The 14,623-nt window shown below is 42.7% G+C and overlaps 1 protein-coding gene across 1 annotated transcript in view; it reads right to left on the bottom strand.

The window, feature by feature from the left end:
* Window positions 1-1,944: 1,944 nt before the first annotated feature.
* Window positions 1,945-14,623, bottom strand: part of BRF1 (BRF1, RNA polymerase III transcription initiation factor subunit) — a 262,404-nt gene continuing 249,725 nt past the window's right edge. The window contains exons 17-18 of the mRNA XM_006018683.3: window positions 10,073-10,241; window positions 1,945-5,877 (exon numbers count right to left, since the gene is read on the bottom strand). Of these exons, the coding sequence (XP_006018745.1) occupies window positions 5,840-5,877; window positions 10,073-10,241 (207 nt within the window). The 3' untranslated portion in view covers window positions 1,945-5,839. The remainder of the gene's footprint in view (window positions 5,878-10,072; window positions 10,242-14,623) is intronic.

Raw genomic sequence — 14,623 nt, 5'->3', positions numbered from 1 at the left:
CTGTGACCCCAGCTGACGTCCTGCCCCTCGGGCAGAGGGCTGGACTCGATGATCTTCGGAGGTCCCTTCCAGCCCTAACGTCTGTGAAATCTATGAAGATGAAGGGATGGGTGCAGTAGAAAGTGCTGTGCTGAGATTGTTGGGACATTGGACTTGAGTGGCTTTAGTTTCAAACTTTCTGGTTTGTGTGCTGGGTGGAGCCTTTGGAGGAGAAGGATTTTAACAAGGAAGGTGGAGGAAATGACAGAGTGCGTATATGGGACTATGTAGAAGTCAGTCCAGAGGCAAGAGTTAGAGAACAGCAATGGCCAGATTCTGTTCCACTTATTAGGTGTTTAAGGGGCAGCAGGGTGTCTAAGCACAATCTTATTCCACCCTTCGCAAGTCTACAAAAAGCCATTAAAGCATCTACTTTTGTCATATGCCTTTGCTTTAGCTTTAAGATTAAATCAGAAAAAACAAGGAGGACCCAGCTACCTTTTGCATTAATGACTTTTCAGGGATTTGAACTGAGTGGAAAAGGCTTGCACTCAGACAGTTAGGACCAGATCCTATTCTATTAGATGCTAAGAGGTGGACGGGTTTTCCTTTGGCTCACTGCTCTTTGTGACTTAGGTTTAAGGCTAAAATTATGGAGTCTTACAAAAAAATCTGTTTTTTCCGGGACTTGAGCAGAGTGGAGTAGGATCATGCTAAGGCATCTAAATCCACTTAGATACCTAATCAGTGGAATAGGAGCTGGTCCTTAGATGCCTAATAGATGGAATAGGATCTGTCCTTACTACATAAGCACGATCCTATTTCATGCTATCTGAGACCATGAAAACCCATTACACATTTGAAGGCACCTTTATCTTAGCTTTGAGACTGAGTGACAAAAAGCAGCAGAGAGGGGGAGGAAGACAACAACCAATCTACTCATCTGATTTTCAGAGAACTGAGCAGTGTCAAATTGGATGACCGACAGCAAATAGGTGGAGCAGGACCTGACCCAAGTCAATAAACTGTACAACTTGCCAGGAGCAGAAGGGCAGAGCCAAAGGTGACTAGAATTTTGCAAGAGCTTGGTTGTGCAGAATCCCAAAAGGAAGAAAAAGGAGTTTAAAATTTAAACTCCTTTTTTATTTATGAGACTACAAAAGAAATTCAACGACGGGAGAGGAAGAAGTCTTATTCACTATAACAGTTCTTTTACTGCTAGGGGGAAAGCTGTTGCATGTAAATTGATCTACAAACATTTTGGGGTGTGAAAACAAGTGTATTTAGAGAAGATCACTGGAGCCTGGAAGGATCCTGGAGTATGCAGTAACCAGATTATAACACCACATTGTATCTAGTTACGGTATATGGATACTTGCCGAGACTTATTTTGGAACAAGACATTATGTTCTTAATGCACTATGAAAACATTATTAGAGAATCACAGTAGCATAGAACATCATTTTACCAAACCTCTGTTGTCCGCACCCGAAATCAGTTAATGATAAGACTGCCAGGGTAGATGGGGATTTTACCTCCAAATTGTGGTATCCAGATGAGGATTCAACAGAATGACTTTGAAGTCGGTGCACATCTTACTTGTCAAGATAGAAACCTTCAAAAATGAGCAACAGAATAACACTCCTATTGAGCAAACATATTATATTGTTCCCATTTTCACTAAATTACATGATTTGATGGCGAGAACTTGTTAGTTTTTGCAAACGGCACACCATTATCTACATTTATGGATAATCAGTGGAACACATTTTCCAAAACACACTTGCCTGATTAGAAATGGTTTCCCCTTCCCCCCGGTCCCCGGCTCTTTTTGAGACAAAAAAGGCTCTAAATTAGAGATTTTGTCCACTATCGTCCAATCAGGCACCAATCAAGAGCAAATATTCATAAGAATCGAGAGATGAAGGAATCCGAGGTATGCAAGAATGTATCATAAACAAATGGTCTATGCAAGGTTTTTGGGTTTTATTTACAGCAAATATATTACAATAAAAAAGGCTGAACACAATTCACCGTGCGGTTGTGCAAGGAAGACACGTATGTTTACATCAAATAGGTCTAAACTCCTTGGCACCAACTGAACCAAAATGCATGGACTCAACGCAAGAAATAAAAATAGCACGTATATTGAGGAAAGTGTACATTAACAACATACATCTGTGACAAGAGCTTCAATGTAATCCAAAGAGAATATAAACAATCCATCTACATGGCAAGAAGTTTTTTGATGAACATGAAACCCTCAAGACAGGGCTCCCTGGCACGATTTAAGATTTGCTATATTGAACACAGTGACTTTAAAGGAATGTCACACAAGATTAAGACACTGAAAACACAATTATCATGGTGAACCAACTTGTTATTTTCATTATTCCTCTCTCATATTATATACCCACAACAGCAGAGAGTGTTAAAAAGGCTCCATGGCAGACAAGCACAATGCAACAGCTGGAGGGTTTCTGCCTGTCAAATAAAGTGACTTGTAGTGAAACATAATGCTTTATGCAGGAAAAGCTAAGATAGAGTGCATGTGGGCTCTAGTATGAAGATCTAAGGACAACAAATGCTGAAAGCCTCAAAATCTCTCTCTGATATAATTAGGACCCAGAATAAAGCAGGGTCCAAATTATTCCAAAGGAATCCAGGCTGCAGTACAGCAAACGCAATAAATAGAGTCAATGTAGTGTTAACCTTTTTACATTTTCATGAGTAGTTGTAAAAACAGAAACTAGTATCTTCTAATCTGTTTACATTTCCTGAGCTTAGTTAAATCGAGAAGGAATGAATGGTATAAAAATCCTGCTTTGTCACCAATAAATTAAAAATCAACACAGCTACTCTGAAATTCATGCTTAAAGAGCTGTGTTGCCGTATCTGATACCAGGGCTCTCTGCCTTTCATCGAGGTTCCCAGACAGAAGCACGTGCAGTTCAACTCACTAACAAGGCTGACATTTTAACAGAACTGGGGCCTTTTTGTGCTCTTCAAGCTCATTTCTGATAGACTATGCAATACCATGTCTGACTGAATCTTAGGAGAGCACTCAGAACCCCTGCAAGAAGTTTCCCCTCTTCAACACAAACGTGTCCCCTGCCTCCTAGAAACCCAATCTATTCTTGAAAATTTAATTTCCTAGCAATAGGCTTTCAAGAGAAGTGGCCTCCACTGTGCATCCCAGTTCCCCAGTGTAACGAGCCGCTGCACTGGCAGCTGGTTTAAGTATTCTGGTGAGGGAAAATAACCAATGAAAATCTACACGGAAAACTGAAAGGCAGATTCTCCGCAATCGAGAACCCATCTTAGCAGTTTCTTTAAGAGCCAACATCAAGCATCTGAGAGAGGAGAGCATTCTGCCCTATGTGAGTCAATATACAGGTTTATTTCTTGTACGGAAAACAATTTGTACCTTGGAGTAAAAGCCAGGTTTTAAGAATACACTGAGAGTATGGGTAATTATAATGCTGGTCTTGGACAGATTAGAACAGTGTTTATATTAAAATAAACTGGACTAGTCAGGGGCACGTAAGATTTTCAGACATGTAGGGTGGTAAAACAAAGTCACTTGTCAATCTTTTTTCCTCTTACAATACGATTATACTGTGATTTTGATTCTTGGTGCAGAGGAAAGGGAGACAAAAAGGTTTAACTCCATAATTTAATTCTTTGTGGAGCATTTGTACAGCTACCAAAGCAGACAGAGAACATCTGTAACTTTTCTGCCAGAGTACCAGCTATTCCCATAAGACTTCTACTGAATTTTCTCTTTTCTGCCCATAAAAATCCTTTCAAATCCCAAACCCTACAGACCAAGTAACTTAAGGACTGGTTCAAGAAAATGTGTTTGTTCCGCTTGGGCTAGCCATTAATTTGGTTATCTCCTCACTCTCTCCATGGACATCTGTAGTCAACACACCCACTGCAGAAATATTTCTATGCAAGGCTCAGCAAGATCAACTAGATGCCTCCTAGCCAAAGGGTCACACCAAGCAGCTAAGCTAATAATAAACTGTCTCTCCAAAGAAATCCACTGTAGATTCAAGAACGTGGAGCTGCTCCTATGCCATCTTCCAGTACATCATCTTCTACTGGTGGAAAGGAAGGTCAAAAGTCTCTGGCCCTTTTGAATGGCTGCTGGGAGTCAATTGCCATCTCAGTCATCCCAGACAGTGGTAATCAAGGGAGACCCCAGATCTCCTTCCTCCAGGGAAGAGCACCAATATCCATCTTCCTTTTTCTGTATACCACATTCTTTTAATTTTCTACTCAGAATTGGGGAAGGAAAGAGGAGAGTGGTGCTACTGTGATAACTACTCTGCCAGTGGATGAACAGACTGCTTCTTGATGGCATGTGGGATGGTAGCAGCGCAGTTCACGGAAGGCTGTTTTAATAAGAGAGATCTGTCCAATTTTCCCTGGTCTAGTTTGATTCTCACAGGTGGTACAGGGTCCTTCACCCCCAAAATGCTCCTCTCTCTCAATATTAAAAGCTGTGATTTAAAGCATTTAAGTTTCTGTTGACCTCCGTGAATCAGGCCCAACAAGTGTTGGTGGGAAGAGTGAGGACAGAGGGGAAAAAAACTGAACTGGTCAATACCAAGGCTGATTTTGACCCCCAGTCCTTTGATTCAGATGGGGTGGTCTGTCGGGTTTAGGATCAAAGAGATTAGTGGGTTGAAACAGAGGATCTCAGAAGAACATACTTTTAACAGTACTGACATATCATTTGTTGTAGAAAAATGGAATTTGAACCAAGCCAATCAGATTGCTCTGTGGTGACCTTTCATTTATCAGTAAAGAGTTTAATAAATTAAATTAAATTAAAATTCAGTCAAAGCACAAACTAGTTTATTTATTAAAAAGCTATGGTTTCTTTCTATCCCTTTTCCTTATTAAAAAAAATACACTAGACAGGCTACTCTCAATTTAGCTGAGTCCTAGAGCAGGCTTATTCTCTTAATCAGCTAGAAAGCAGCATGTCAATAAAGATGGCAACATTCTGCACCAATATCAACCATCACATCCACATCAGTCCTATGACACCAAACAAGTCAAGTCACTGGAAATGGACACAACCAAAACAATATCTCCTGCTTTTGTTAAAAAGTTTTCACGTTGTCTACATACTCTTTTGACAATAATTCATCAGCATTTACATAGCAGTAGACGACCACTTTTTGTGACAACTTTCTCTTCTACTGGCAACATATCTTGAGGAACACATGACTCTATATATAAGTGCTTATTTAACTTCAGGAAAAAAAGATACTGTCATAAAATTATATAATTTGTCCTTAATTCATTTATTTGACAGCACTGGGTATAGAAGCTTGTAGAGTCACATTTGTAATAAATATTAGAAATATACCTTTTTTTCTCATTGTGACAATATAAGAGAATTCAGCCTGGTCTATTCCAGAGATTAATGTGAAAGTTTTCACTTGCTTTGTTATTCTGTTTATCTCCTTCTTATGTTCCTTTTCAACAGGATGCCCAAAGCAGGCTCAGAGATGAGATGTATTGCTTCCCACCACACATACAATCTATACAGGCTATTGTTCTATATTCCTTTGTTCTCTGGAAACATTACTTGTATTAATTCTGTCCTCAAAACATGATTCCAAAAAAAAAAAAAATTCAAGTACTATAAACCCAAACCTTATTGCTGGGTTATAGGTCAGTATAGACTGACCAGAATCAATGGCTGAACTAAAATTCTCCTTACAAAAGTCAGGATTGTTCAATTATTTTTGCTGATCACAGACAGCTTTTCACTATTCATAAAGTTAGAAGAGTTGCTGAAAACCAGGCATTGCTACATGTCTTTTGGAAGCTAACGGAACTAGTAGCCATCATCGTCATCCATATCACAGCCATAATCTGAAAAAAATAGAAAAAAAGTTATAGAAAGGCAAATATTCCTAGGTACATGTAAAAAAAAGAAAATAATACAACTGCCAAAACTATTCCTGAGCCATGTAACAAGCTGGTAAGTTTTTAATTAACTGAATGATACACTCGTACAGTTTTCTTAAGACTAAGGAGAAAATCTGCTATCTGTAGGGTGATCTTATGTCCCAGTTTGGCCGGGATACTCCAGGTTTCTGCAGCCTGGTCCCAGCCAGTTGGTCAAAAGTCCCGGGGCCGGAGTCCGGTGGGGAGGTGAAGCAGCATGGTGCACCAGGCAGGAGGCTGGGCAGGCACCACTGCTCCTGTGCGGGAGGGAGCAAGACGGGCAGACTGAAGCAGGTGCCACCTCACCTGAACATGGCATGTCCTTGCTCCCTCACAGCAGCAGCGGTGCCTGCCCATGTTGTTCTGCCTCCCTGCTGGACTCCAGCCTGGGACTTTTGACCAACTGGCCGGGACTGGGCTAGAGAATCCTGGAGTGTCCCCGCCAAACTGGGACATGTGGTCACCCTAGTGATGTGGTCTCCCCAAGGAAGATGAAATTATTTGTGAACGTCTATATGTGTACTTATCACTGCACATGTTAGAGAAAGCTCTAGACCAGAGGCCAGCAATGTTTTTGGGCAGAGTGCCAGAATCACCCACAACCTCAACTAGTAAGATGTTGGTGTGTCAAAGGAGGCAGCCGCGAGGGGGAGCCGCAAGGGGCCTGATTCTTGTTGTGGCAGCACAGCCCCGGCCCCTTCCTCACTGTCTATCCCGAGGCAAGTGCGCCAAGCAACAGGCCTTTGCGTGTCATGCTGTAGCACCTGTGCCAGGGGTTGCCTACCCATGCTCTAGAGCATATCAAATCCCTGTGGAGTCCTATGTCCTCATTTCAAAGACACTAGACACACAGACCTGCAAAATACACTGTATAGTTTAGAGGCCAGAAAGTAAAATGAATCATCAGCTGTAAATCTGGAACATGATGGTAGATAAACAACAATGTGCATTTATGAACAGGTGTGATTTTTACATAGACACGAGCACCAAGAATTAATTGCTTCATATACATCATTCAAGGACTCTAAGCTGAATCCATAGAAGTTCACAAGCCACTACAGAGTTCCCTTCAGTTAGCAGAGATCCCCAAAAGCAAGGCGGTATGTTACAACGAACTTCAATTAGCACATCTGGCTTCCAAATTCCTACAGCCGATGCTCCTTGAAGCAGAGTTTAAACTCTAGAAGGCCACTTTCATCTCTTTCCCAATCATCACCCAGAATCTTTCCTAATGCACTGATGATTTCGGAGTTGAAGGAAAAAATAAAGAGAGCCTATGCATGTTTCCAGGTGCAGCGATTTCTTTCTTGTGTGCTGTACAACAAAATCTTGTTGTTGTAATGTGGAACCCAAGTTTTACAAATGACATGCGACTGGTTCAGTAGATTTAACCTGAGAGTTTCAGCTTCGGTGCAGGGAGGTGTGGTGCGGTGCTTCATCTGGGCACACAAACAAATGGATGCTCTGAAGCAGAAACAAATATCATCTATAGCAATTTGCTCAGAAAGGTTGAAGTTCATCGCCTGGATCTCCTACAGTTATGCCTATCAGGGAGGTCTAAATTCCATGAATAAACAGGCAAGGCACTTGTTTTGCTGATTAACTTTGCACATCTGCATTTTAATTCTGGTAATGGTACTAATTTATTTTTCCTAGTAGTGAAAATACTCCGGGTTTTTGGCTGTTGTCCAGATCCAGACAGAGGGGAGTGGAATGTTCTCAGAATGGTTTTAAAATAGTAACACGGGAAAAAAAGCCCAGTGACCTTTATACGATTTTTGTGGGCTTTACTATTAGTATTTTTAAACACAGACCCACCCACTCACATGGGTGCATTTTTTGGGAACAAAATCCTAATAATAAACATTAGCATCAGAGTATTTTTCCTACGGTTCAGATTGATTTCTGACTGGAAAATTATCTAAAAGCAACGTGAACAGGCTGCAGACAGGGCGTAAAAGCTGAATTAAAGTCTGCAGCTGACAACGGTGTTGGGTAGCTTTGCACAGCAAACAACAGCAAACCAATCCTCCAAAAGAAACCTTCTGTCTACTCGGTTTGGTCAGGCTCCATAATTGGGAGCTTCCATTTTACGATCCCATTTATGTATGCCCAGCAACTTCAATTTTAAAAGGAAGTTTCAAATAAAAGCTAAATTCCTTCATTTGATGTATCCAACTATGACCCACCAACACAGAGAGATCACTGTTACCCCCTAACACAGAAACAAAGTCCGTGGCAGCTCCTGGTTGCCACAAAGACTGTCATACGCATACAGGATAATGAGTTGTGCATGATCACTGAATTACATTATGGTTGGAAAAGACCTCATTTCATAACTTTTATTTCAGAGATGGTGTTTCAAGACTCACTTCAATCTGAGCTGGAGAGCCAAATTCACAGTGTTTGTCTTTACATAAAAGTTATCCAGATCGGCGCCAGGTACGGACGTTCAGTTTCTACTGGCAGACTTGCCATTTTCCTGATAGAAACCAGAGGTGTACAGACATTCAGGCTTTGCCTCCCAAATCAAAAATGGCCGCTCTGGGAGAAAAATAACCTGGCAACAACCAGGGTTAAATCATCCCTGGAAGAGTTTCTCTTGGGAGTCTGAATGTCTATACACTTTCCCCCAATTTAACTCCCTCTTGGGACCAGGGGAAAGGCTCCCTCCCTTCCTGTGACCCCAGTCTTGAGAAGGTATAGGGGGCCGCTGCTTTCCCACTTCTGTTAGACTGGGAGGTGAAGAGAGCAGCAGCTTTTGCTACTTGCCTCTTCCTCAAACTGGGCAGTCCCCAGGAAAAGGCAGGGGGCTTTGCTGGCTTCCACCAGCTTCCCCTTGGAGCTTGCAGCTGAGGCTTGCATAGCAGCTGAGTGCTCTCCCCACCCTGGGCTCCCTGAATCAGCCCAGAGGAATGCAAAAAGGGGGGCTATTCTTCTGTCGGGGGGAACCGGGAAGGTTCCCACCACAAGGAATGCCCCTTCCTGTCCATCAGCTGATTGGCAAGATGGGGGTGCGTTCTCCTGGGGCAGGAACCCTCCCCGGCTGCCTGTGGCAGCTGCTGCTTGCCAGCCTGTCCCTTTCCCAAGCAGGGGACAAGGCAGGCTCCCCTAAGAGCAGAAGTAGCCCTCTAGTGCTCCCTAGTTGGAGAGATTGCCTGAGATGCTCTCCTGCCATGGGGCTAGAGGGACATCTGTACAGTCTAGCTCCTGGGATGTTGTTTCCCAGGGTAGAAATGAGCATGCAGCCTACACTAGGCTATGAATTTTATTCCAGAATATGTGAAGGAAAAACTATCTTCTGGCCTAAAACTGGGGTTCCTAGGCTGTGTTCCCTGTCATGCGAGGTCTCAAGAAAGTTCCAGTATTACACAAAGGAGCAAATCCCACGTCCTGCTGCAAAGCCATGCAAAGGCATGCAAAGCACTGAAGGGGAGAGGTGTGGTGAACTAGAACGGGATGATTCTGTGCTCCGCATGCGTGGCAGTACTAGAGAGAAAGGGGTAGTACTTTCTCTGGCTGGTGCACGGCAGTACCAGCCAAAAGTGTTCACGCAGTAGGAATAATCCAGATCATGGAATTTTACTGAAAAAAAAATGAAGATATGTATTTATTGAGAGAAATCCTTAGCCAAGACTTGCCTCTGGTGTTTGATGACACATTTACCCATTTGCTAAAATGACCTTTGTCATTGTTACAATTAAGGCATTTTAAAGGGAATTTTTAAATAATTGCTCAAATATACTGAAAGAGGATAAAGCCACCCACCATGAAGAAGAGCCTGGGCAAGGATCACTGAATCATTTAACCCTCACCTAGATAGAAGCGAGCAGAGCAGCTGTGCAGGTACAACCTGGACCACACACATTATGGAAAGAATTTTGATGCCAGCTTTGGAGTCCAACGTCAGACCTGTTATCACCATTCTAATCACGCCTACATTCACTTTTCACCCGATGCAGTCATCTACCATGACTGATAACTTTCTTCTTTTTTTTTTTTATTTGTCATTAATAATTCAGTTTTCTTCTCTACAACAATTTTAGAAAGCACAGAAATCGGTTTGCCTTAAAAAGTGCATTTAACCCATGAGGCACCATGATCTAACACCCAGACTTACCATTTCCTCCCATTAACTGAAGAGCACTCATGCAATGCTCATCCTCCTCTTCTACTTCTTCTTCTTCAGCATCATCGTCATGGTTATAGGACACTGGTCCACTCTCCACCAGCACACTCTCTGCTTTTCCCGACTCCTGCACTTCTGGCTGTAAGTCTGAAAAGGTAACCTGCAAAAAGGAACAGGGATATTAGAGCGAGCCTTTCCTTGTATCCAACATTTTCCCTCTCCTTAAAAATCTCCATATAAAAGGGATGGAATAAGTCGGCCTATCACTTTTGTCCTCTATCGAAGTCTAAGCCTAGCCTAAGGAGCTTAACTCTTCTGGGAAAACTTCAAATAGCCAAGTGGAAAGTACTGTGAATGTGAATCTCAGATAAACGCCAAAAGTTTTCAGGTATTTCAAAGCCAGGCAAATACTCAAGCAAAACTTAATAAGATACAATGACAGTTAAAATACAATCCTCTCACAAGAGCAAGGCAGAACTAGTCGGAGGCTGGAGGTGTTTTGGCACAGCTCCATGGGGAAGCTTGCCATGCTTTGCTTTACTAGGTTTAGCTCAAAAAACCCTTGTTACAGAATGATACTAGTGCTTAATGATCATCAAAATGCACCCTCATGTCAAAGAAAAAAACCTTGATGGGTATTCATCCTGACAGATCAGGTTGGTTTGTCTGGAGGCAGAATCAACAGTGCATCAATAGTTCTTGTGAGACGGCACAGCAACATCATAAAAGAGTATTAGAATCATAGAAAACTGAGGTTGGAAGGGACCTTAGAAGGTCATCTAGTCCAGCCCCTTGCCCAAAGCAGGACCATCCCTAACTAGATCATCCCAGCCAAAGCTTTGTCTACTCAGGTCTTAAAAACCTCCAAGGATGGAGATTCCACCACCTCTCTGGTTACCTGTTCCAGTGTTTTACTACCCTCCTAATGAGAAAGTTTTTCCTAATATGTAACCTAAACTTCCTTCAACCTGAGACCATTGCTTCTTCTTCTGCCACCACTGAGAACAGTCTAGTTCCATCCTCTTTGTACCACCCTCCAGGTAGCTAATCATATTATATTGATAATAAAATCTGGGACCTGTTCTGTTCTGTAAATAGGCAATCATAACAGTGGTGGTCAGACTTACAGTCTGATTCACAAAGCACACACCAATGTCCAGGTGGATGAGGATGCTCACATGGTGCTCATCCTCCCACCCTGTTTCCAGTTATTCCTACAACTGTCTAGACTTTTTAAAGATAAGCAGTCTCACTAAGGCTAGGAACAGAAGTTACATATAAACTAGTTTACGTGATCAGAAACTGGTTTAAACCTGTAACAGAACAGAAGTTCAGTGCACATGAACCAGTTTTAAAATGGCTGAATCTGGTTGAAGATAAACCTGGTTGAATGAAGTATCAGACTGAACTGATTTAGGTGAAACCAGTTTATGAAACTTCTGTCCCAGACCTCTTCCTAGTTTAAGTTAAATTAGAGTCCTCCAACATCCCAGCATGCTTTTCAGCCCTGGATTGGGCTGTGCTGTCTGCTCCAGAGAGGAAGGCTGGCCCTGCCCCTCTGCTCCCTAGCTGGGGCAGCCCTCACTAGGGCTGGCTCACTGGCCTTACTGGCTGGCTCACTGCCCCGCCTCCCTCCCCTCCCCACCCCCCACCTCCTCCAAGCAAACCCTGGCTGGAGTCTGGGGCCAAGGAGGAGGGTTAAACTCACCTTCCCCTGAGTCCAGAGCTGCCCTGCCCTGCTAAAATTTAGTGCTGACTGCAACTGTGGACTACAAATCCCAGAGGCACCTGGAAGCAGGAAGAGGAAGTGACAAGAAACCTTGAGAGTCCTGCTGCCCTGATTATGGACTGCAAATCCCAGAGACTTTGGGGGCAGTAGAAAAAGTAAGTGAACACACAGCCCAGGCTGCATTTATAGCTCTTCAGTTTATATTTTTTCAGAGAAAGAACTATTCTTGTTGGAGCTTTTATGAATTCAATGCCACTACCTCCCCTTTTCTTTTAAGTAAGAGTAGTGGAAAGCAATGACTGCAGGAAATGAACTCCTTGATCCAGAACTTCATGACTCCAGCCTAAGTTGCAGTAGAGGGATTTTAATCTGCATTTAGCTGCTGAGTTCCCTTTCACTGGGGAGGATTGGGCATGGTGAAGCTCAGACTCTTCATTAGCCTTCCCATCCCCATTTCTGCCTTTCCCAGGCAGCTGGGGACTGCAAAAATTGTCCCCGCCAGCAGCACAGCCAGGGAGTCTTCCCTTCACAGAATGGAGAACGTCCACCTGGAGCATCTGGTTGTAGTATCCTAGGGAAGCCAGTCCAATATTATCAACTTCTTTCAAAACAGTGGGCCGGGGAGGGAAGGTGCTTGAAGACAGAAACATACTGTGATTTATTTAAGGCTGCTTTTCAGGTGAGCAAACCCAGAGCAGAGAATGTGGATATCATTACTTCCCACTAGTCATCCATTATCAGAAATGAGGGTCAGCAATACTCGCATTAGCAGAGACTGAAAAGACTGGACCCGTTTACTTTAGAAAAGAAGGCATATAAGAGAGGATAAGAGAGAAGTGTTTCTAATAACAAATGGGCTAAGGACGATACACCAGGAAAGCCTTTTCTCCTACTCCCTCAGCATAAGGGGCCCTTAGGCAGCTTAGCTATTAGGGATAAAGAAGCTTTTTGCAACTTCCTCTAGCTAATGGTTGGAATTAGTACCAAATTTGGTACAATTACTGTTATGCATACTACAGGAATTTCTGAAGTGTCCCTAAATAGCAGAGCTCTGAGGTTTTAGGCACTGTATACAAACAAAGACAGGGGATATCCTCTTCATATTCTCATTACTCTGACATCAAATTCCTGAACTACTCAGAAATCAAGATGATCAACCTACATAACCTAAAGTTTCTGCCTGCAATTTTCAAAGTCACCAAGGGGATTGCTTCCATCACTCAGTAAGAGGACACTGAGTGCCCATTAATTTTAATGGCAACTGGGTAGCCACCTCACTCAGAAAACTTCGAAAACCTGTCTGTCTGTAAGAAATTAATCTCATTATCATGTAAAATGAGTTCCTTTCCTTTCCGTTTATTTTCTATCACTTATCACCACTTTTGCCATCCAGAATGATTAAACTGACAACTCATGGGGTTTTAGACATGAGCAGAAATAGAGACATCAGATTTAGGAGAAACAACATCTTAATTCATTCAATTTTTATGCTAGAAATTTCCATCTGCTCAGAAAATTTTCACTTAAGAATGGGTGAATATAAAAGAGCTACAACTGATTCATTATTTTTAAAATTGCACCATACTAATTAAAATATGACCTTCTTCTAATTATCATGTCCATTTCCAGGCTGTTACAGTTCTAAAAATGTGCAGGTTTTTCTAATGAGCACAGCATAAAAAGTGAAAATGTATTTCCCCAGGCAGGATATCAAACTGTTTCTGAAAATCAATGTTTTTTTAATCATTTTAAAATAAGGCTGTCAAACAGTTCCTTTAAACAGAACTTCCTGGATCCATTTCCAGACAACTTGAACTCCAATTTGGCCTTTAAACTTTCCCTGTATATATAAAACGTGAGCCTGAATGGTTGTGGAAACATGGTAAACTACCAATCAAAGTTTAACTATTACTTTTACAAAACTGTCAGAGTTCATACATTCATTAAAAAATATGAACAGCAGACTCGTTTGGAAAATTATCAACATTTTACATTCTTATATAACAGCTTATTATGTGAATAGACAGCAATTTAAATTTAGGTTATATGTGTTTGTGTGTACACAAACACGCACATACACATTATCTAGCCCAGTGTTACAAAACATAAGTGACAGCCGGCTTCAAGTTCATTTGATATGAATGGGATACATGTAGGGTGACGATCTTATTTTTAAGGAAATCCAGGGCGCTGCCCTTCTTTCCCCCAAGTCAGCGGAGCTGCTGCAGGCAGAGATGGCGGCAGAGGCAGGCAGGCCAGGGAGCAGAGCACCGACTGGTGAACAGGCAGAGTGGCATGATGTGCTAAGAAGACGGGCGGGCAGGCACCACTGCTGCTGCGAGGGAGCAAGGCAGGAGGATTGGAGCAGGCACCACCCTCCATGCACGTGCCCCAGCCGGGTTCCTCCTGAGCAGTGACTGGAAGCAGGGGGAGGGCTGGGTTGGGCACCGGCCCAGTCCACTCACCTTGCTCCCTCACAGTAGCAGTAGTGCCTGCCCGTCCGCCTGCCTGGCGCACCATGCCAGTCCGTCACCCTACCAGACTGCACCCCACTTCCTTGTGAGTCCAGGACTTTTGCTTTAATTTTCACCAACCGGCCCATGAAATCCAGGACTGTCCCAGCCAAGATGGGACATATGGTCACCTTAGACATAAGTGGAATTTAACCCTCTAAGTCTGAAAGGTCAATTCAAATTGGCTCTGTACCAGCAGCCACAAAATATACTTGGCATCTCCATTTTGGACCACAGAATTCCCCAGGTGTCTACAGAAGGGCATCTGGGCATGCTCAGAAACCATTCAGTCAGTGCACA

This window comes from Alligator sinensis, unplaced genomic scaffold (genome assembly GCF_000455745.1).
Source record: "Alligator sinensis unplaced genomic scaffold, ASM45574v1 scaffold13_1, whole genome shotgun sequence".
NCBI lineage: Eukaryota > Metazoa > Chordata > Crocodylia > Alligatoridae > Alligator > Alligator sinensis.
Note: the sequence above shows the minus strand (reverse complement) of the source record. Positions and strands in the feature narration are given on the sequence as shown.